At 37.9% G+C, this 24,476-nt stretch overlaps 1 protein-coding gene across 4 annotated transcripts in view; it reads left to right on the forward strand.

Moving 5' to 3' along the window:
• The window catches only part of LOC124709673 (USP6 N-terminal-like protein), a 143,192-nt gene that overhangs the window by 104,028 nt on the left and 14,688 nt on the right, over positions 1-24,476 (forward strand). For 3 of the 4 annotated variants that reach the window (XM_047240860.1, XM_047240858.1, XM_047240859.1), the window contains one exon: positions 5,006-5,119. The exons of the other annotated variant lie outside the window; for it this stretch is intronic. In XM_047240860.1, coding sequence (XP_047096816.1) covers positions 5,006-5,119 — 114 coding nt within the window. The remainder of the gene's footprint in view (positions 1-5,005; positions 5,120-24,476) is intronic. 4 annotated transcript variants of the gene reach the window in all.

Here is a 24,476-nt window from a genome sequence, read left to right on the forward strand (position 1 = left end):
ACTCAAAAATTTGAAGTTTGATAAGAATTCTTAATCATTATAAGTATGAACCGTTTTAAAGGTTTCATTTTTATTAGGCTCTCAGCAGAACTGAAAAATTCAAGAAATAATTATTTTTCAAATGAAAGTTGAAAGACCTCCTTGTGGCACAGTCCATTCACTCTGTATTTAAGTTTCTCGCAGTAGTTTGGAGCCTATTACTGTAACTGGCCTCTGTTTTATTTCCTGAATAGTTTTTCTTTTTTTATATTTTTATTGACATTCTGTGAAATAAATATTTCATTCCATGACTGAATAGTTTTGGCTCACATGGTTCCATGCTTCCACAGAATCAGAGATTATTATTATTATTATCATCTTTCCTTTCTCAGACCTTAGGTCTGGTTCGGAATGAAAGTGACGCGGACCTTGATCAAGCGTCACTTCCTTTTAACTGTACGGTATATGTTACATTGCGTTTAGGAACTTTCGGGTAATTGAACATGTATCAATAATTACGGATTTCTGAAGTTGTATATATAAGTTTGGATGTAGCTGTATTGCATTGATGTACTGGTGGATATTGCGTGGTATGACTCCTGTAGTTGAAAGTATAATTGGTATAATGTCAACTTTATCCTGATGCCACATGTCCTTGACTTCCTCAGCCAGTTGGATGTATTTTTCAATTTTTTCTCCTGTTTTCTTCTGTATATTTGCTGTATTGGGTATGGATATTTCAATTAGTTGTGTTAATTTCTTCTTTTTATTGGTGAGTATGATGTCAGGTTTGTTATGTGGCGTTGTTTTAGCTGTTATAATGGTTCTGTTCCAGTATAATTTGTATTCATCATTCTCCAGTACATTTTGTGGTGTATACTTGTATGTAGGAACGTGTTGTTTTAAAAGTTTATGTTGTAAGGCAAGCTGTTGATGTATTATTTTTGCGACGTTGTCATGTCTTCTGGGGTATTCTGTATTTGCTAGTATTGTACATCCGCTTGTGATGTGATCTACTGTTTCTATTTGTTGTTTGCAAAGTCTGCATTTATCTGTTGTGGTATTGGGATCTTTAATAATATGCTTGCTGTAATATCTGGTGTTTATTGTTTGATCCTGTATTGCAATCATGAATCCTTCTGTCTCACTGTATATATTGCCTCTTCTTAGCCATGTGTTGGATGCGTCTTGATCGATGTGTGGCTGTGTTAGATGATATGGGTGCTTGCCATGTAGTGTTTTCTTTTTCCAATTTACTTTCTTTGTATCTGTTGATGTTATGTGATCTAAAGGGTTGTAGAGGTGGTTATGAAATTGTAGTGGTGTAGCCGATGTATTTATGTGGGTGATTGCTTTGTGTATTTTGCTAGTTTCTGCTCGTTCTAGAAAGAATTTTCTTAAATTGTCTACCTGTCCATAATGTAGGTTTTTTATGTCGATAAATCCCCTTCCTCCTTCCTTTCTGCTTAATGTGAATCTTTCTGTTGCTGAATGTATGTGATGTATTCTATATTTGTGGCATTGTGACCGTGTAAGTGTATTGAGTGCTTCTAGGTCTGTGTTACTCCATTTCACTACTCCAAATGAGTAGGTCAATATTGGTATAGCATAGGTATTTATAGCTTTTGTCTTGTTTCTTGCTGTCAATTCTGTTTTCAGTATTTTTGTTAGTCTTTGTCTATATTTTTCTTTTAGCTCTTCCTTAATATTTCTATCATCTATTCCTATTTTTTGTCTGTATCCTAGATATTTATAGGCATCTGTTTTTTCCATCGCTTCTATGCAGTCGCTGTGGTTATCCAATATGTAATCTTCTTGTTTAGTGTGTTTTCCCTTGACTATGCTATTTTTCTTACATTTGTCTGTTCCAAAAGCCATATTTATATCATTGCTAAATACTTCTGTTATCTTTAGTAATTGGTTGAGTTGTTGATTTGTTGCTGCCAGTAGTTTTAGATCATCCATGTATAGCAAATGTGTGATTTTGTGTGGGTATGTTCCAGTAATATTGTAACCATAATTTGTATTATTTCGCATGTTGGATAGTGGGTTCAGAGCAAGGCAGAACCAGAAAGGACTTAATGAATCTCCTTGGTATATTCCACGCTTAATCTGTATTGGCTGTGATGTGATATTATTTGAATTTGTTTGGATATTAAGTGTGGTTTTCCAGTTTTTCATTACTATGTTTAGGAACTGTATCAATTTAGGATCTACTTTATATATTTCCAATATTTGTAGTAACCATGAGTGGGGTACACTATCAAAAGCTTTTTGGTAATCGATGTATGCGTAGTGTAGCGACCTTTGTTTAGTTTTAGCTTGATGTGTCACCTCTGCATCTATTATCAGTTGCTCTTTACATCCTCGTGCTCCTTTGCAACAGCCTTTTTGTTCTTCATTTATAATTTTGTTCTGTGTTGTATGTGTCACTAGTTTCTGTTTAATGACTGAAGTTAATATTTTGTATATTGTTGGTAGGCATGTTATTGGGCGATATTTAGCTGGGTTCGCTGTGTCTGCTTGATCTTTAGGTTTCAGATAAGTTATTCCATGTGTAAGTGTATCAGGGAATGTGTATGGGTCTGCAATGTAACTGTTAAATAATTTAGTTAGATGTGAATGTGTTGAGGTGAACTTCTTTAACCAGAAATTTGCTATTTTATCATTTCCAGGGGCTTTCCAATTGTGAGTAGAATTAATTGCTTGGGTGACTTCATGTTGCAAAATTGTCACTTCAGGCATTTGTGGTATCATCTTGTATGTGTCTGTTTCTGCTTGTATCCACCGTGCATGCCTGTTATGTTGTACCGGGTTTGACCATATGTTGCTCCAGAAGTGTCCCATGTCTGTTATGTTTGGTGGATTGTTTATTTCAATGTGTGTGTTATCTATTGTCTGGTAAAATTTCTTTTGGTTTGTGTTGAATGTTTGGTTTTGTTTCCTTCTATTTTCACTTTTTTTGTATCTTCTGAGTCGTTTGGCGAATGCTTGTAATTTCTGCTTCTTTTCGTCTAATTGCTCTGTCGCTTCTTGTTGTGAGATTTTACCTAACCTTTTTCGTTTTTTTTCTGAGATTTCATTTCTTATAAATTGTGTTAGCTGTCCGATGTCTTTTCTCAGTTTTTCTATTTTGATCTGTAGCCTGTGTTGCCATGCTGGTTTTGTGGGTTTCTTCTGTGTGTTGGTTGGTTCTGATCTCTGCCTAGTGTGTATATTTAGTGTAGTGAGTGCTCCTATATATACCAGTGGTTGTAACTCTTCCATAGTTGTGTTTTCATTTATTTTGTTGTGTATGATTGTGTTGATAGTTTTTATTGTTGTTTCGACTTGTGGGTTATTTGGTGGTCTATGCAAGAATGGTCTAATGTCTGTATTTGTGTCTTTGTATTCTGTATATGTTAGCTGAAATTTTTCTTCTATATCTAATATCTGTGTCACTTTGTGTTCTATTTGTGCTTGTTCTGGTGGCTGCCTTAAGATTTCGTTTTCCTCTGATTGTTTAATTGGTGTGTGTTGTTCTTTGTTTGTTTGCTCTGGGATGTTTGAGTCCATTACTGTATTTTCTTCTTCTTCTGATTGCACATTATTTTGTTCCAGTATTTGTTGTACTTGTTGTTTGATGTTATCTAATTCTGACTGGGGTATCCTGTTATTTTTTATTATTCCACGGATCTGATCAGCTAGTCGTTGTTCTGTTAAAAATTTTAATTCTGGGTATCTGGTAATAAATGTTGTGTATACTTGTGACCTGTATCCAGTTGTGTTGGTTCCTAGGTTTGTTGCTTGGTAATAACAGAACATGAGGTGTCGATTAACTTCATCTGACCATCTCATCCTCTGTCTTTGTTTTCCTTCTAGGGTGGCTGCAGGAAGCATATCCTGCAAAACACCTCTATTTGGATTTAAATCATTTTCCAGTTGGCTAGCAGTGTCGTTACCATTGTGGGCGGGCATAGGGTTCAAGCGTCGTCCCCGACCATGACGGCGCTTGTCCGAGGCTTCATTAGTTCTGTCCTGAACCAACTAATCAAACTAAAAGGGGGGTTAGCCCTATTAGTGGTTTGTTCTTTTCGTCGCCTTTTACGACTGGCAGAACATACCGGAGGCCTATTCTTTTCCCGGGCCTCCACGGGGTTATTATTATTATTATTATTATTATTATTTGGGAGGAGACACTTTTTTATGAACTCCATTTTGCACGAATTTGTGATTGGACCTCTCTGATTTTACCTAGTGCCATTTAATTATTTGCCCCAACATTATACCCTATGTGTACTTCCAACACGTATATAGTCATGTCAAGTAATTTGTTGTACAAGTTTTTTGAATGATTGTAGAGGCACCTTTAACATACACATCAAATATATCAGCTGGGTGTGTGCATATTTTGAAATTCATGTTGTTCCCTTGTGGTTTCTCAGTTACTGCAGTTATATGTGGTCGCTTTCCTGCAATATTGTGATAATTTAGTATTCACAATTGAAATGCTGTAAGTTTACTTGTAGCAAATAACCCCATTTCAAAAATTTTAACTTTTCAGAGTAAACTGCAGTCTGTCATTTACTTTTGCTTTCCAATACAAGGTTACTTAAATCGTTCAGTTTCCAGGTTGAACTCAGTATTGTTGAGGACTAGTGTACAAATCAAATCTTATTATTGTTTTAGACAGTTCTCTGTATTCATATGCAAAACTCCAATATTGTTATCTGCATGACCTGTTCTGCTGACAGGCTTATCTAAAAGTTGCTTTTCAACTACCTTATGTTGATCTAGTATGCACTGTTCCTTCTTTTATGATAAGATAAATGTAAGTTAGAGTAATTCATCTGTAGTAACCAGATGCCAGTAAAACATTACTTTAAACAAAACAAAAAAGAAATCTTAAATGAGTGCTATGTTTTAGCCTTTTCCCAGTTTGCTGTTGTGGCTATAATTCCGTACACAGGGATTATGTGATGCAATTTGAGTAGATGTTGCAATTATTTCTCCTTATATCTTTTCGTGTCACTATTTATATTAATAGGAAAAACATCTCAGGAAAATACAGTGACAGCAGCCCTATTGAGTCCTGATGGGACAAGGCCAGCAGTGCGTTGGCTGTGTGGTGAAGACACTGCAGAGGATGGAAGTGGCACAGGTGTGTCTGTGGCAGCAGCAGTGACTTGCTTGCAATCTTATGCCATCAAGGTTACGTTGCTTCCTAATCCAAGACTTACTATGCATGCCTTTTTCAGTTTTTCAGGCATTAGTTTTTTTTAAAAAAAGTAGATAATTAGTAAACATAATCATTTTACACTGCAGTAGTGATCATCAGTTCCTTCTACTGTAGAGATTCTTTTATGATTTTGAAATCTGTAGATTTCTGAGTTGCAGTAGAAAGTACATTTCTAATGGAGCTGCTCTCACAAGAAGTTTTCAACAAGGTATCATGAAGTGTAGACTTAGATTGTATGTGTGTTGAAACTTTTGTAAACCCAGTTGTCAAACCAAGATGACCATCTTTGGCTAACAACTTTGTGAACACTGGCTCATCAGAGGTGGTAGTTTTTTTTCCCCCCTCAGAAATCTTACTCATTGTATTATATGGTCCTCCAGACCAGACCTCATCATTAAAAAATGTGCTAGTGGCATTTTGAAAATTATTTAAAGTTCAGTTTGCAGCTTACATTTGAAAGCTACTTTTTTTTCCAGACTAAAAACTCAAAGACAGTTGCTGCTTTGTTGTGTGTAATAATGTACAGGATGCCATGTACTGGAGTATACAAAAATAGTAGAAACATATGCTTACATGCTAACGTTCTCCTAGAGTTTGTAACAAAAGAGAACTGGTTACCAGCAATTTAAAGTGAAGCAACAGGGAGTAAATAAGTGACAACAACTGTGAAATTTAATTTTGTGGTTTCTGAGAAATTCCAGTTCACTTATTTGCTTTCCTTTTTGCCATTTGGTTTTGTACAAGATCTGTAGGCACTGCTTCCAAAGAACTGAGTGAGATGCAATGGTAAGGTTGCCAAACTCATATTTAGCTGAAGCATGGCTCAAATGCTTATCTGACCAACCATAATTTATTGTAGAAATGACATATTGTAACACGTGAAGCTGCTGTATAGTTTATTTTTAATTGTCTGACCGGTTTTGATCAGAGATCATTTTCTTGTACTGATTTGTACTGAAAATGGTCTCTGGCTAAAACCAGTTGCGTAATTAAAAAAAAATTTAACAGCAGATTCACAGTCAATAAAAATCACCCTAATTAGTTTTTCTGTTGTTTTCCAGAATACTTTCTAACAAGTAATTGGCTAATTTAATTCTCCTTCCTTGTTCATACACTGGTGTTCTCTTTATAATGATCTTGGTGTCAGTGGGATAATATATTCTCACCATTTTTCCTAACTGGTTGGTGAAGAATATATGCTGACTAAAAAGCGTTATCATTTTACTAGCCCTCATGCCATTCACTTACTTCCAACACCATAACTACCAAAAGTTCAAGTAATAAGCCAGTTTCACAATCACCTTTGCTATTTTATACTTGTCTTTCACTTTTATTCTTTTACAGAAATTGTTTCTAAACATACTTAGATTAAGACAAGTTGTTATTTGACATTTGTCACATGGCAGTAAAACTTTGCCATATTTCATGTCAGCCTTATCTCACTTAAGGTTTGGGCTGTGAGCATGGCAGTTTTCACTCACTGCGGCCAGTAGGAATTCAGTGGGCTTCAGCAGAGCTTGATAATGGATTGTGTATATATGCCACTGAGGTAACTGACACTTTCTTGTGCAACATTGGCAACAGCATATGATAAGTGTGTAACGGTGAGATATTTGAGTGGAAGAAACTAAGTGCCACAGCATGAAATATCAATTATTGTGTAATTTTAATCAGACTAATAAGTTCCCCCCAAACGTATATTCCGTACTGACATAAAACGTAACTCCACCTATTTCTTTCTTGTATAGTTACACACAAAAAAGTTGTGATAAGCTATTCAGTCAATAAAGCAAATACATTTTCAGTGATGGTATATATCTGTGATCTGCGAAATAAATAATCATAGTATTTGCAATGCAAAGTAATAAATATCCACAACTCAGCAAGTACATGTTCCATAGCAAGCATTTGTGAGATTCTCATGAGGCACATCTGACAAAGTAATATCTCTCCATTTGATATCCACTTCTAGATGAAGGCATCCTCCAGACTGATTCATGCATTATGGTCTCAGCTATGTGCTTTCATATCCCCCATCCATTTTTTCTGATGCCATGTACTCACATTCCATTAGGGTGTCTTTACTTACCTCTTAGAATCTAGCCATGAACTTCATTAGTCCATCCACTGCCCATTTGCCTCACTATATATCTTTTTCCCACTTCACCGTTTTGTTGCTATTACAGCCACAATTACATATCCTACTTCAGCCCGTTCCATGATGAGTTTGTTTGATTTTCTCTCTTTCCAGGTAATTTTCAACATGAATCCTTCCGTTGTTAACCAACTGTAATTTTTTTCTGAATTTTTTCATGAAAAGTATATTTTTCATTACTGTAAGTCAAAACTGGTATTGAACATTACTTGTAAACTTATCTTTTCAGACACATCAGAAGACTTGTTTTTAAAACTGTAGTTAATGTTGCAACAGCACCCCAGGCCATTTGTACTGTTTTGCTGTCCATCTAATTATCTGCAGCTGCCCCCAAATACAAAATTCATCAACTATTTCTACAAATTCGTCATTAATTTGTACAGTTTTCTGTTCGACTTATTGATTATTGGTTTAAAGTATTCTCAGGTCTATTTTTGAACTTGCTCTATTAACTTTTTCGATTTGCTGCTGAAGTTTGTGTACACTGAAGTAAATTGTAGAATATCATCAGCAAACACAAATGATTTAGGTAAGTTCCATTAACACACAACCCTCCATTTTTCTCAATTTGAAGACCTGAAATCTTTACTTACTTTTGGTAATATGGAATCTCCTTGCTTGACTCCTCTTCAGATCTGAAATTCCCACTCTCCTGACAGTCTAAGGGACTCAGTAGTATTGATATAACATGTATAGTCTTCATTCTATTAAAACAAGTTGCTACAAATGGTGACTTAACAAAGAACTGAATTGGAGACACCTTATAAGCAATAACATAAACCTTACAAACTTAACAGTCTCATCTACTTTTTATTTGTTCTGCTGCTGCTCTTCCAGTGGTGGTCTTCAGTCCAAAGACTGATCTGAGGCAGCTACTGTATTTTGTGCAAGCCTCTTCATCTCGAACTAACTACTGCAACTTACATTCTTTTAAATCTGCTTGTTGTATTCATCTCTTGGTCGCTCTGTACGATCTATACTCCCCATGCTTCCCTCCAGTATTAAATTGGTGATCCCTTGATGCCTCAGGATGTGTCCTACCAACTGATCCACTCTCCTCATTAGGTCGTGCCACAAATTTCTTTACTCCCCAGTTCTGTTCAGTACCTCCTCATTAGTTACGTGAATTACCCATCTGATTTTCAGCATTCTGTTGTAGCACCAAATTCGAAAGCTTCTATTCCCTTCTTGTCTAAACTTTTTATCATCCTTGTTTCACTTCCATACATGGCTACACTCCATACAAATATTTTCAAAAAATACTTCCTAACACTTAAATCTGTACTCGGTGTTAACAAACTTCTCTCCTTCGGAAATGCTTTTCTTGCCATTGCCAGTCTACATTTTATATCCTCTCTACTTCGACCATCATCGGTTCTTTTGCTGCCCAAATAGCAAAACTCCTTTACTACTTTAAGTGTGTCATTTCCTAATCTGATTCCCTCAGCATCACCTGATTTAATTCGACTACATTCCATTATCTTCATTTTGCTTTTGTTGATGTTCATCCTATACCCCTTTTCAAAACACTGTTCATTCCGCTCAACTGCTCTTCCAAGTCCTTGCTGTCTCTGACATAATTACAATATCATTGACAGACCTCAAAGTGTTTATTCCTTGTTCCTGAACCTCAATTCCTATTCCAAATTTTTCAGTTGTTTCCTTTACCGCTTGCTCAATGTAGAGATTGAATAATATTGGAATAGACTACAATCTTGTCTCACTCCCTACGCAATCACTGCTTCCCATTCATACCCCTCAATTCTTATTACTGCTGTCTGGTTGTAAATAGCCTTTCGCTTCCTGTATTTTACTCTTGCTACATTCAGAATTTCAAAGAGATTATTCCAGTCAACATTGTCCAAAGCGTTCGTGAAGTCTACAAATACTATAAACGTAGGTTTGCCTTTCCTTAACCTATCTTCCAAGAGAATTCATAGGGTCGATATCCCTCGTGTGTACCTACATTTCTCCAGAATCGAAACGGATCTTCCCTGAGTTCAGAATACACCAGTTTTTCCATTCTTCTTCTGTACAGAATTTATGTTTGATTTTTGCAACCGTGACTTATTAAACTGATAATTATATAATTTTCACACCTGTCAGCACTCACTTTCTTTGGAATTGGCGTTATCATATTCTTCTTGAAGTCTGAGGTTATTTTGCTCATCTTGTACATCTTCTCACCAGATGGAAGAGTTTTGTCATGGCTGGCTCCCCCGAAATTATAAATAGTTCTAACAGAATGTTGTCTACTCCTTGGGCCTTGTTTTGACTTCGGTCTTTCGATGCTCTGTCATGTTCTTCATGCAGTATCATATCTCCCATCTCATCTTCATATACATCCTCTTCCATTTCCTTAATATTGCCCTCAATTGCGTCTCCCTTGTATAGACCCTCTATATACTCCTTCCACATTTCTGCTTTCCCTTCTTTGCTTAGGACTGGTTTTTCATCTTCATACAGCTGGTTCTCTTTTCTCCAAAGGTCTCTTTAATTTTCCTGCATATATCTTTTCCCTAGTGATGTATGCTTCTTCATCCTTATTTGCCCTTAGCCATTCCTGCTAGCCATTTTACACTTAAGTCTCATTTTTTAGATATTTGTATTTCCTTTTTCTTGCTTCATTTAGTGCTTTTTATATTTCCTTCTTTCATCAGTTAAATTCAATATCTCTCTTGTTACCCAAGGACTTTTACTAGCCCTCATTCTTTTTACTACTTGAACCTCTGCTACCTTCACTATTTCCTCTCTCAAAGCTACCCATTCTTCTTCTTTTGTATTCCTTTCTCCTGTTGTTGTCAATTATTCCTTAATGCTCCCTCTGTAACTCTCAACAACATCTGGTTCTTTCAATTTATCCAAGTCCTGTCTCCTTAAATTGCTACCTTTTTTGCAGTTTCTTCAGTTTTAATCTACATTTCATGAGCAATAAATCGTGGTCAGAGTCCACATCTGCCTCTGAAAATGTCTTACAGTTTAAAACCTGGTTCCAAAATCTCTGCCTTACAATTATAGAATCAATCTGAAATTTTCCAGTGTCTCCAAGCCTCTTCCACTTATACAACCTTCTTTCATGGTTCTTAAACCAAATGTCAACTATGATCTCATCATACATTTCTTCAATCGCTTCATCATCTGCGGATCTAGTTGGCATATAAACTTGTGCTACTGTGCTGGGTGTGGGCTTCATGTCCATTTTGGCCACAATAATGCATTGACTATACTGTTCATCTAACGCATGTTCCTATTTTTTTATTCATTATTAAACCTACTCCTGAATTAATCATATTTGATTTTGTATTTGTAACCCTGTATTCACCTGACCACAAGTCCTGTTCCTCCTGACAACGAACTTTACCAACTCCCTCTATATCTAGTTTTAACCTATTGATTTGCCTTTCCAAATTCTCTGCCTTTTTAAGGGATTTGACATTCCTGCTTCGATCCATAGAAGGCCAGTTTTGTTTCTCCTGATAATGATATCCACCTGAGTACCCTTTGCCCGGAGATCCAAATGGGGGATGTTTTATCTCCAGAATATTTTACCCAAGGGGATTCCAAATCATTTAACCATACAGTAGAGCTGCACAACCTTGGGAAAAATTATAGCTGTAGTTTCCCCTTGCTTTCACCAGCCGTTTGCAGTACCAGCTCAGCAAGGCCATTTTGGTTGATGTTGCAAGGCCAGATCAGTCAATCATCCAAACTGTTGCCCCTGCAACTACTGAAAAGGCTGCTACCCCTCTTCAAGAACCACACGTGTGTCTGGCCTCTCAACGGATATCCTTGCATTGTGGGTGCACGTATGGTATGGCTATCTGCATCACTGAGGCATGCAAACATCCCCAACAACAGCAAGGTCCATAGTTCATGGCAATAAATTATAGAACTTCAGAATCTGAAGATAGGCAGTGGAACAGGAAGAGTTGTTAAATAGCATAAAATTGAATATCATAGGTTTATATGAAATGAAGCAATAAAATGGAAACCACATTCAATTAAAATCTGTACATTATGATATATTACAGAGGAATAGAGCAGGAGGGAAATTCAGGTGTAGAAAGTATAGCGGAGGAATCTCTAACAATATGGTAAGATTTGTAGTAAACAAGGAGGTTAAAATAAAGGAGAAATTGCATTATTTATGCCAAACACTGATGTCAGTTGAAGCCTGTCCGCCACCTTGGGGAGACTGTTTCTGTTTAAAGCCCTCTGTTAAGTCTAGCCTCTTAGTGTCAGTGTGTTGAATTGACAGTCAGGTCTGAGTATACACTTTGAAACAACTACCTTTGTGGATGAGTGTTCATCATCAGAGAGTTGAAACATTAATGCTAATTCTCACTTGTTGAACATGGTGTACTTTGCGGCAAAATAGCCAGACGATTTATTCCTGCTTTAATTAGGTCGAAGAGCAACACTGCAATACTAACATTTTACAATGAATCACCATTGTGATGGAGGCAGGCTTCGCATTTTCATTGTAAGGGCGTCTCCTTACATTCTAACCTCCTTGGTTGTAAAATTAAAGAAAAGATATTCTGTGGTAAACACCCAAGCCTATTCACTGACTTGTTCACACTCTAATTTTGAGGTAGATAAACTGCTTCAAATCCCACTACTATGCAGTAATTGGGGGTTTTAATAGGAAAGTAAGACAAAACATAAAGAATAATTCTTCAGTATGAAACTGCAGACTGTGTACCAGAAATGTCAGAAGTTATACTCTAGTAGAATTAACAGAGAACAAGAAGTTCAGGCATAACACGTTCTGCTATAGGAAAACGAATAAGAAATGGGCTTGTCAAGGACCACATGGGGCTAAAATGAATTTTACTACATTTTATCAAACAAAGGGTGTGATCATTGTACACCATTTCAGAACTTCTAAGTGATCATGCAGAATAAAAATAGATACCAAAATGGAAACAAACATGTACATTAGGCAAGAAATCAGGACTGGAGATTATTAGAACTCATTTCTGAACAGGGAGGTTTACTGGATTTCATGAAGCAACAGGTGTAGTGTCTTGGAAAATAAGTATTATATAGACATAGATTAATGGGCAATTATTTAAGAAAGACTGTCAGAAAGTAACCTCCATTTTCCTGTAACATGTTGAGTAGTGGGGGAACTGAACATTCACTGCAGTGATTAGTGCAGTAGGTCAAATTACTTTTAGCGTTTGAGTAGCGAGAAAGTCGCATTGTGTTTTATTTGTGTACAGTAGTCATTCAAAATGAACACTGCAATCAGAAGTCTGATAAATGTGAAATATGTCTCAAAGATGTTGTCATTCATCGTGAATCTTCTTCCATAGACAGACTGAATATGATAAGTGAATATAGTGTGTGTCTATGGTTTCATTATTTAATAGTCAAAGGATGATTGTTCAGAAACCTACTTAGGACAGAAATATATAACATGTAATTGCAACAAATTGCCTCTGCCTTTTGGAGGGTGTCCACATCAAAACTGGTATTACATAGTAACCAAGTGGTTGTCGTAGCAATATTTATTGGCAAGGTACAAAACGCAGCTAAAACAAGAAAATATTTACATGTTCAGTGATGTAGATAAGAAGGCAGCAGTGTCGTATCTCATTGAATAGCTCTAATAATTTAGCACTGGGCATCAATACATAATGGAACAGTTTTTTAGAATATTCTCTCTCTCTCTCTCTCTCTCTCTCTCTCTCTCTCTCTCTCTGTGTGTGTGTGTGTGTGTGTGTGTGTGTGTGTGTGTGTGTGTGTGTGTGTGTGTGTGTGTGCAGTAAATATTCTAAACATCAACCAACTAATCCCATGTTTGAGAGCAGCATTCACAGTGGGGCTGCATTCTGGCTGGTGCAATGTATTGCAAGACAGTGAAACACTTTGATGTTATGTATTAGAACAGCTCATGATAATGGGAGGTGCTCTCCATAGTATTAAGTAAAGAAACACCTGAAATTGTTCAACTTAAACAAGGCTCCAGAGCCCAACTTAATCTATACCAGATTCTGTACAGAATTTGTGGCTAAGTTATCCCCCATTTTAACCGTCACATACCATAGATCCTTCAAACAAGAAACTGTGCCCTGTATTTGGAAGAAAGCCTAGGTCGCATGTCCCTACAAGAAGGGTAAAAGAAGTGATCTCCAAAACTACTGTCCAACATCATTGACATCTCTCTGCTGTACAATCTAGAACATGTTCTGGGCTGAAACACAGTGAGATATCTCAGACAGCCCACTTCAATGCCTACCAGCTTTAATTCCAAAAACATTGGTAACTCAAAACCTAATTCATGCTTTTGTCACATGATGCTGTGGAAGTCGTGGATCAAGGCAGTCAAGTGGATGCAATATTTATTGACTTCCAGAAAACATTTGACTCAGTAAGTCACCAATTCTTATTATTAAAACTACATGTGTTATCAAGTAAAATTTGTGACTGGATTGAGAATTTCTTAGTGGGGAGGATAGTGATTTAAATGTTCATAAATATAAAATTGTGCACTTCTCATTATGAAAAAAATATTGTACAACTCCACAATCTGTGAGTCACACTTGGAATCAGTCAATTTGTACAAATACTCTGGGCTAACAATTTATGGGGATGAAATACAGTGATCACATAGCCTCAGTCATAGGGAAAGTAGGTGGCAGACTTCAGTTTATTGGTAAGATAATGGTAAAATGCAGTCTGCTAACATAACACCCTACAACCCATTGTAGAATATTGCTCAAGTGTTTGGGGCTCATACCAAAAACAACTAACAGGGAATATTCATTGTACACAAGGAAGGACAGCATGAATTATTACATGTTCCTGTGACTCATGGGAGACTGATGAAATGTGATGTTTGCCCAAGTTCCTGTTTCGTTTTGTTCAGATTCTTGTCATTTTTAACTGTTTCCATTACCCAATTTTTATTGTAATTTCTCATATCCTCTCAAGGACACTTCTGAATAGTTTTGTTTAACTCAGACTATCCATTTTATATTGGTTTTCACCTGAAAAGTGTTTTAAGAAACATGTTCTCCTTTTGGCAAATTCTACTGAAAAAAGGCCTATTTCATCTTTGGTATCTAAGCCAAAGTTTCCTGTTGATGGAACATGCTTTCATTGTTGTCTTGCTTTTGCTTTAAAATCCCTCATTACCATCTTGAAGTGGAATTTGTGTCATTCTGTGTGTATTATTTGTAGAAACCTTCTACATCTTCAAAATGTGAGCACATTGTTGCAGGAACTTGAATGATTTCCATGGATTACTTGTTTGTAAAAAGGGCTTGCTATTCTATTTGAGATTCCATCAGTATCTGTTAATGTTGTTTTCAATTTTCTTCTGAACAAAAGTCCACATCAGAACTTTTCCCCAGTTCTGTTCTTCACATAACTAAAGTGATTGATTTCAGTCAGTACACTACTCTTAATATGCTTTCAATCAGGTCATAGTTCTGACATCTTAGGAACTTGCACAGGCCTGTCAGTCATCCGACACTGCTACTCTTTGTGCAGTAGGTTGCTGTGGCCCAAAGATTTCTGTGGGATATTCAAATAGTGCTAAACCTTAGCAAGGGTATACTCAAAGGATTCTCAGTTCAGAGTGCTTACGAATCTCGGGGTCTGAAACTGACACTACTTGTTCTTGTGTCAAATTCTTTTCAGCAGAGCTCTCAGGCCACTAATTATTATTGTCTTGCAGTGGTTTATCTGGTTTTGTATAACTCTTATGTATTCAAGGTTAGACCAGAGGTTTGTATACAGTGAATCACAAAGCTGTTGGCAATGCAGGCTAGTTAGCAGCCCACCTATACTTGTTATTCATAAAGCGATCTGTCAAGATGGTTGCCTTATGGGTACGGACAGCTGTTTTTTGTGGATATCGGGTTTGTGGGTTGGTACCTAACATTTTCGGTCTCCTGAGTCCTAACTGAGATGTAATTAAGAGCTCTGCTTTCAATTCAGAGCAGAGGCAGCTTTTGCAACTGATCATTTGTTCACACATATTTATGTTGAATTAATTATGATCATGCTTCAGCCATCCAACCAAAACACTGCAGTGGAGTTTGATTTTCTGTAGGCAATATCCTTTGAAATCAGGCTCCTTGACATATTGCTGTCAAAGCAAAGTACAGTTATTTTAATAACTGCCTTATGACAGTTTTTTTCCTCCATGTATTCCTCTATCCAGTCTTTTAAAAAAAAGTGTGGTTGCTTATATCTATTCACCATAATAACGTGTTTTACATTCACTTGTCATTTGGTATCATGCTTGGATGCTATTTTTTTAATCACTCCCTAGTGTTAGGTTGATTCAGAATCCCTAACCTGTCAATGAGACAAAAATCAGAAGATAAATGTCACACTGCTGGTCTGAAGGAACAGGATTAGTCTTCATATTTTAATGCAGTTTTGCAAGAATTTTAAAATCTAACTTCCCTTGGTCTTCATTGGTTTCTCAAATAATATTGGAATTTATTTGTCTTTCCTGTAGAGTAACAGTGGAGTAAATAAATAATTTCTTGAGATTTGTGATAAGGAAGACAGTCCAAACTTTCATTTCATTTGATTCCCTTGTCTGGAAGACTGAAAATTCATACGCTGACATTGCAGTAGTCTTCGATAGTCTGATTTCTGAGAATTATGACACTGTTTGCAGAAAGCTATAATACTACTTCATATTTATCCAGATAAAGTTTCCTGGAGTAGCAGGGTGTGGCTAGCAGTGTTGGAAAGTTGCTTATTGTCATTAGGTTCCTCATAATGAACATGATAACTAAATAACAAAGATGAAGTGGATAGATTGCTATGCCCCACATAGAGAAAATATTAGCAGCAGACAGGCACATTTAAACTCTATTAAATGTAGACAAAGACAAAGTCTTTCCTTAGATGTAGAAAACACACACGCACATGCGTGCAAAGTCTCGTCTACCTTTAAATGAACTTGCCTGCCACCCAGTGTGTTCCCTTATTTTCCAATGTTCAGTTATTGAATAAGATAGAAAATACATAGTGTTTGTACTCCACAATAGCATTTATTCTTTTAACTGAGTTTTCCATGAGTACTTGACAGAACATGACAGCAGTATGAAATAGAAAACACTCTCCTAAGATTTTGCATTTAAATCTTAGTTACTTGATCACGAACCTGCTTTTGGCTTCCTAGTCAATTATCATGTGACAATTGCTTCAAGTAACTAGTTGTCATCTGCCGATAGCCTAAGAAGCCATAAGCTGCTTCATGATCAAAGAAATAATATTTTACAAATTATCCGAAAAGTGTTTCCTGTCTAATATATTTGTCATTTTCTCATAAAGTGAGATAACCCACATAATTATTTTATTGCAAAGGAAGGTAATATTGATACATTTTCTCTTAGATGAGTAGTGATTAAAAAATGTATTTTCATCACACTTAACTGCCTTGACAGAGGCACCATTTTATATCCCCCCTCTCAATGGAACTACAGAGTTCTTTTGCTCCAGATTAGGAAGTCCGCAAAGCTCACATTTAGTCATACCACCACATAGTTATAACAAGAAATTAGAGAGTAAAATGCATGTAAATTTGAGATTTTTTAAATTATTGTTTTAGTAGAGTGAAACTATGCATAACCATAAAAGTTATAAAATTCTGTACAGAAAGATGGTCATGAAAGTAACAGGTTATTGATGAATTGCGTACTTCTATAATTCGGATTTGAATAATTTTAGTGGAACCACTATCTGTGATCTGTTGTGGAGCATGCAAAAGTTCATTAACACCATGTTCTTCACAGAACATTTGCACTGTCTTACTAGTATTAATTTGTAAACTCTCTCTCTTTCTTACAACAGCTGCATCTGTACTCTTCAGATCAGTGCCTGGTAGATAATTCTTCCCATTGTGTCACTTATTATTAGGGCTGCTTCCTATTCCATTTGCATATAAATCACCACTTCCGTGTCTCTCTGTGTGCTGTAATCAATCTAATCTCATCTTCACGGTCTACTGGATTGATGCATAGAGGATTGTGTGTTCCTAGATTCCTCACTTAATGTGTGTTCTTGAAACTTTGGTAGTAGATTTGTGTGGGTTAGTTGATATATATCATCAAGCATCTGACAGTTCAAGGTTTTCATATTTATTCTGTGATACTCTACAGTGAGTCAAATAACCTGTCACCATTGTTACCCTTCTTTGTACATTCAGTATTGTTTCTTTCTTTCTCCCCCCCCCCCCCCCCCCCCCGCCACCGCCCCCCCCCCCCCGCCCCCCCTGCTAGATATGGTCCCACAAATTTGAGCAGTATTCTACAATAAGACATATGAGAATTTTGTAAGCAGTCTTCTTTGTAGGCTGACTGCATTTTCCCAGTATCCTACCAATGAACAGAACCCTCCACCTGCTTCACTCCTGATTCATTCCATTTTATATGCATACAAGCTGTTGCATCCACACATTTATATGAGTTGACTGATTGTAGTTGTGACTCATTGATATTGCAGTCATAATACAAGGTGTGTTTTTATTTTGAGAAGTGCATAGTTTTACATTTCTAAATGTTTGAAGCAAGTTGATTTGAAATCTTATCACAATCCTACTGTATATTTGAACAGACAGTACTTCATTATAGATAACTGCATCATCTACAAAAAGTCTTAGATTACTATTAATATTGCCTGCTGGATCATCAATACACAAAATGAATTATAAGAATCTCAGCACATTTTATTGTGCATGCCTGAAGTTACTTTTATATCTGTCAGTGACTGTCCATCTGAGACAACATGTTGCATCCTCCCTGCCAAGAAATTCTCAGTCTCATTACAAATTTCAAAATTTCGTTTGATATCCCATATGATTGTAGTTTTGTTGGTAAGCATTGGTGTGGTGTCAAGTCAGGTATGTTTCAGAGGTCAAAAAATTCTGAATCTACCTGACTGCTTGATCTGTGGCTTTCAGGATGTCATTTGAGAACACACAAGTTGGTTTAGCATGACTGATGTTTTTAGAATCCTAGGTTGTTTCACGGAAGACGTCATTCTGTTTTAGATACATCATTATGTTTGAGCTCAAGATATGTTTTAAAACTCTACACAGATGGACTCAAAGGATATCGAACGCTTCCTGTAGACTGGTGTGACCCATGCTTTCTTCCAACTATTGGGCAAAGTTTTTTGTTTGAAGGATCTGCGGTATACTATTGTCAAAAGAGTGACTAAGTGGACCAAAATTCTGTGCAGAATCTGATAAGGATTCAATTGGACTCTTCAGTTTCAGCGATTTCAGCTCTTCCTCAACACTGCTGAAACTAATATCTATAATATGTATCTTTGCAGTGAAGTGAGAGTTGAGGTGGTCGGCGATCCATAACGGTGTATTTTGAGTTGTTGCATATTATATATTTGGATGAATGAAAAGCTGGCCACTGTGGCCGAGCGGTTCTAGGTGCTTCAGTCCAGAACCACGCGGTTGCTACAGTCGCAGGTTCAAATCCTGCCTCGGGCATGGTTGTGTGTCATGTCCTTGGGTTAGTTAGGTTTACCTAGTTCTAAGTCTAGGGAATGATGACCTCAGATGTTAAGTCCCATAGTGCTTAGAGCCATTTGAACCATTCGATAAATGAAAAAATAATCATAAATAAAATTTGACAAAACAATTTAGTGCTGTCTAGCAGTACAAATGGAGCTACTTGTTACCAGCATATGGTGAATTAAGAAACAGCAGATACCAGGATCAGACTCATACTTACTAAATTGAGGGTTAGCAGTTTTGTTCCAACTTCTATAAAACTGGGGCAGTACTCATGGATTTTACTTTGTAAAAGGACATTTGAAAAAGGAGTTCAGCACTTTTGCCTCTCTGTCTCTTTCTCCGTCTCTTTCTCTCTTTCCTACCCTCATTTTCAGTCCCTGTGAGATCAACTAGCAGCTGGACAGAAAGTGTGGTGTCACTGACAGCCCTTATGTATGATAAGATATGCAGGCTGGCCAGTTCACCAGCCCTGGTTGTTGATCCAGCCTCATAAATTGAAGTACCTTGCAATGGCTCTGTCTGTTCGTTCAGGCTGATCTCGGGAGCTGCTCTAAGGGATTTTGATGAAGTTTTCACCAATAGAAAGACTGATTCATGAGGAGGGATTTTGTATGTAATTTGTTATAAATATATCATGCAAATTGATTGAACTATGGTGAATTTAAGTCTTCCACTGCTGTGAAAACAATTCCATTGCCGTCTAGCAGTGAATGACGGAACTTCTTGGAATTGTGGTATCTTGCATGGCCTGGCGATGCAGTCATGTGGCTTTGTGTGGCAGAGGGGGTTTTGTACTGATGTTGCGTGATAGAGGGTCGTCTGTACCAGTGCTGCATGGCAGAGGAAGGTTGCTTCATACCATTGTTTTGTTGAAGAGGATGCTTCATACCCGTGTTGCATGGCAGAGGATGCTTCCTGCCAATGTTGCATGGCAGAGGGTGCTGTGTACCAGTGTTGTGCTGCAGAGAGTGCTTTGTAGCACTATTTTGTTGCAGGGGCTGCATCACACCAATGTTGCATGGCAGATGGTGCATTAAAGTGACACTACATTGGGAGATGTTAGAAAATGTCACACGGAAATATAGCTCACACTTGACTGGCACTGGAGTCACACAGCTGTCAAGAGGCCATGGATCACACTGAATGCCATTGTGGTCGGATGGACCTCACTATACTGCTACATCTGGTGGCCAGCAAGTGGCTGTAGCTCATTCCAAACTGAAACTACAATGGGGTGGTGTTAACTGCACATTAGCTTGTAGCACCCATCATTGCTACAAACTATCACTCTAATGCCAGTTACATATGGAACACAACAGTTGTCTCCTGAGAACTTTCCTGGTATACACCACTTCAGTTATCTGGAAGTGATTATATTCAGCTACCTAATGTTGTTCTCAGAGTTTTAATCATAACTTTATGCAGTGGCACATAAACAAAATTACCACTATGGCGGACATTTCCTCTGATCATAGATACTTATTACTACCCAGGCGAAGCCGCGATGGGTTGCTGACATTGTATTAAATATGAAGTTAGGCTGTAGTTAATCACATTTATATTCAGTGCATTTATCTCCCTCAAATTGATAAACATTATCTAAACATGATGCAGTTGTTAAGAGAATGGAATCACATCCAGAAGTAGCCACCAAGTGAAAGCCGTTGCCTGGCTGTTTTGATTTATATTTTCTGTGGCATCGATAAATCACATTAAATTTTAATCTTCCTTCCAATCTGAATAACTTCTGTGTGTCTATATTAATTTCACAGTTAAAGGCATAAAACCCAAAATGGGTGTATGAATATCTATGAAGATGGAGTTGATCAAAAATAATTACCAGCAGCTGAACAGGAACATCTGGAGCTAGACTGAAAAACTGTGTAGGTGCTGGCAGGTTATTGTAAACCCCTCTATTAAGAAAGAATAATAAACGGCAATAAAAGAAAAACCGTTGAGGTGTATGTTATTTCAGACTCCCTGTTGGTGCCTTGACTCCTAATTCAGGCATTGGAATGACTTTTCCCCCCTCGAACACTTGCTTGGTTTATCCTTTCTTTATTTTCCCTAACAAAGGACTCACCTAGAAGCTAATTTTTGTGTCTTCTTAGCTTGGCTTCAGTTGTTCCTACTCTGATAACTTTTAACCAGATAAGTCTCTTCTGCCTAAAATAGTGTTAATATTCATTTTACACTTCGTTTTTATTGAATAGAGAAAATAACTATTTTATCAGATGGCAGCTAATGTGTGAAAGGAATAAAGCTAACAGGAAAACAAACATTGGAAATCTCTGGTTTCTTTTATTATCTGTAAAGTGTTAGAAAATAGGATATATCAAACATTCAGAAGGTAAGTCATCACACTATTTGAATAAGAAAGACTTGACAAGAGAGAACAATAGAAGGAAAAAGAAATGAAATACTGGCAACATATGAGACCTGTGGTCTGGAGGAGTTAGTTGATAAGTTACAGATAATAGGAGGCCAGGCAGGCAGTAGAAGTATAAATAATACACAGATGGACTAGCAACACAGAAAGGGGAAAGAAGCAGCAAATGGAAGAGGAGGAGACAGAAGTAAGTTAAAATAGTCACAGTTCTTAAGAAGTGGAAAAAAGAAACTGATGTATGGTACACTTTACAGATTTCATGCCACATTTCTTTACCTTGTTGAACTCCATATCTTTCTTCTGTCAGTACACAATTAGATCCCTAATTGAAAATGATTCCTTCAGCTGTGAAATTTGCTGTAGCTGCCATGTGAAATGTTTCCTCACCTACAGACTTAGCTTTTCATATGAACATGTCTGTTTATATTCGGATTAACTACACAAATACGGCAAGCTTTGTTGTTTCCTGATCTCCTCACAATTTACTGACCACCCTGGTTCATAGGTCCTTATCATAGCCAACATACGAAACCAGATTTAACACCAAAACTATGATTCTGCAATCGTGCCTTAAAAAATGGGCTGTCTGTGCACATTCACATTGTCACTGCACTCCTCTTATCTAAAACAACTTGGTCTTCCTCAAGTCCATCTAGAACACGCTAGGTGATGCCTGACTGCTTTCCCATTGCCTGTGGTGACATCAAGACATTAATGCTTAAGAACATAGACTTTTGTAGCTTCTGCTGACAATGATAAAAGCTCTTAGGTTCTGACACCACACTGACTTTTGTGACTTCTGCTGATGATGATAAAAGCTCTTAGGTTCTGGCACCGCATCATTTATGGCAGAACCTTCAAGTCTGACATTTCAGTCTTTTTGCTGAGACCTTTCATGGCACTGTCTGCACATTGTGCTACATGTCAGTCTTTCACAAATCTAAGGAGAGTATTTCTCTGCATTTTTTGCTGTAAATGATCACGATGGGCTCTTCATTGATGTTGATGTGATTCTTGGAAGTTTTCATAAGTGCATTAGTGGCTGCAGGGCATAAGTGGTGCCTCGTTTATGTTTACAGTTGCATAATTATGCTGGTGGCATCCTTTTAGTACTGATGGGATGCAGCCAAGCCTTCTGCAGCCTAGAGGAGTCGTCATGATTAAAATTGGATCATTTAGCAGTTTAGATTCTCTCTCTGACTTTGAGTTTATGTTGGAGTGGTGCTATTTCTAAAATGCAAAAATTAACAAAATCTATATCCTGACTGCAGGTTTCACTGCGTTCAGCTATGGGTGACTGACTGGGTTGCCCGAGAGAAATTGTTTAATGCAGACCTGCCTCTCATATATACACTTTACCTAATTTTGTATACTGCAGCAGTTGTGGTTGGCCTTCCATTAATCTTAACACATCTTTTATTCTTTAGCTGCTTGAAAAAATGGCTTTAGACATTGATGCTACAGTAGCTTTCTAATGGGATCAGTCAAACTCTTTATGTATGATAGAATCGCCAATTGGTGAGGTTCTGTTAGTACAAGAAAATTGAATCTTGCAACCAACAAAAGTAATAGGTCCTTGTAGTAACTCCTGTTGACCAGTCTCATTTGGTGTGATTGTGAATGTATCCACTGTCTTGTACACTGGTAGTCTGCTCATCCTCATGTATCTTCTACGGCGGTACGGCATGGCTGTGTGCTTTGTGCGGCTGCCTCGAGTCGAATGAGCCTGCAGCTGCCTCAGAACAGGATGTACTTCCTGCCCCCCACCCGTGCGCGCAGCGCCAGCGCGCCTTATCAGTACCGATTGCGCAACAGCCAACTTGATTTTCCAGCAACACGGGCCTAGTAATACTAGGGCCCGTGTTGCCCAGCTGCCTCGCTCAACGGCTAAGTCCCACTCAAGGTCACCTGCCTTACACGGCGGCATACAACCAGTGCAAAGTATGTTGTTGTACAAGGAGATATTACATTGTATTATCATGCCTAATAAAGAGAACCATCCTTATTTAGTTAATACACCAGACAATTTGCACCAAACATTCAACTTATCATCTGCATTAATCCTCCTACGATTCCTTGTGTAGAGGGCGCTGAGCGAGGCAGCCGGGCAACACGGGCCCTAGTATTACTAGGCCCGTGTTGCTGGAAAATCAAGTTGGCTGTTGCGCAATCGGTACTGATAAGGCGCGCTGGCGCTGCGCGTACGGGTGGGGGGCAGGAAATACATCCTGTTCTGAGGCAGCTGCAGGCTCATTCGACTCGAGGCAGCCGCACAAAGCACACAGCCATGCCGTACCGCCGTAGAAGATACGTGAGGAGGAGCAGACTACCAGTGTACAAGACAGTGGATACATTCACAATCACACCAAATGAGACTGGTCAACAGGAGTTACTACAAGGACCTATTACTTTTGTTGGTTGCAAGATTCAATTTTCTTGTACTACAACAGAAGTTGTCAGTGGTAATGCATGGCTAACAATTGCCATTGTGAGAGGTACTGACAAACCTCTTCAAGGACTGGAAGCCTACAATGAGAGAGACATAATTTCTTATCGCACTTTTGCAGTTGGAGTTGTACCTAATCGCGATTATGGCACATGTGTTGTTACAACAGACAAGCCATTTTCTCTCTACACAAGGAATCGTAGGAGGATTAATGCAGATGATAAGTTGAATGTTTGGTGCAAATTGTCTGGTGTATTAACTAAATAAGGATGGTTCTCTTTATTAGGCATGATAATACAATGTAATATCTCCTTGTACAACAACATACTTTGCACTGGTTGTATGCCGCCGTGTAAGGCAGGTGACCTTGAGTGGGACTTAGCCGTTGAGCGAGGCAGCTGGGCAACACGGGCCCTAGTATTACTAGGCCCGTGTTGCTGGAAAATCAAGTTGGCTGTTGCGCAATCGGTACTGATAAGGCACGCTGGCGCTGCGCGCACGGGTGGGGGGCAGGAAGTACATCCTGTTCTGAGGCAGCTGCAGGCTCATTCGACTCGAGGCAGCCGCACAAAGCACACAGCCATGCCGTACCGCCGTAGAAGATACATGAGGAGGAGCAGACTACCAGTGTACAAGACAGTGGATACATTCACAATCACACCAAATGAGACTGGTCAACAGGAGTTACTACAAGGACTTATTACTTTTGTTGGTTGCAAGATTCAATTATCTTGTACTACAACAGAAGTTGTCAGTGGTAATGCATGGCTAACAATTGCT

This window comes from Schistocerca piceifrons, chromosome 1, assembly GCF_021461385.2.
Source record: "Schistocerca piceifrons isolate TAMUIC-IGC-003096 chromosome 1, iqSchPice1.1, whole genome shotgun sequence".
In the NCBI taxonomy this organism is placed as follows: domain Eukaryota; kingdom Metazoa; phylum Arthropoda; class Insecta; order Orthoptera; family Acrididae; genus Schistocerca; species Schistocerca piceifrons.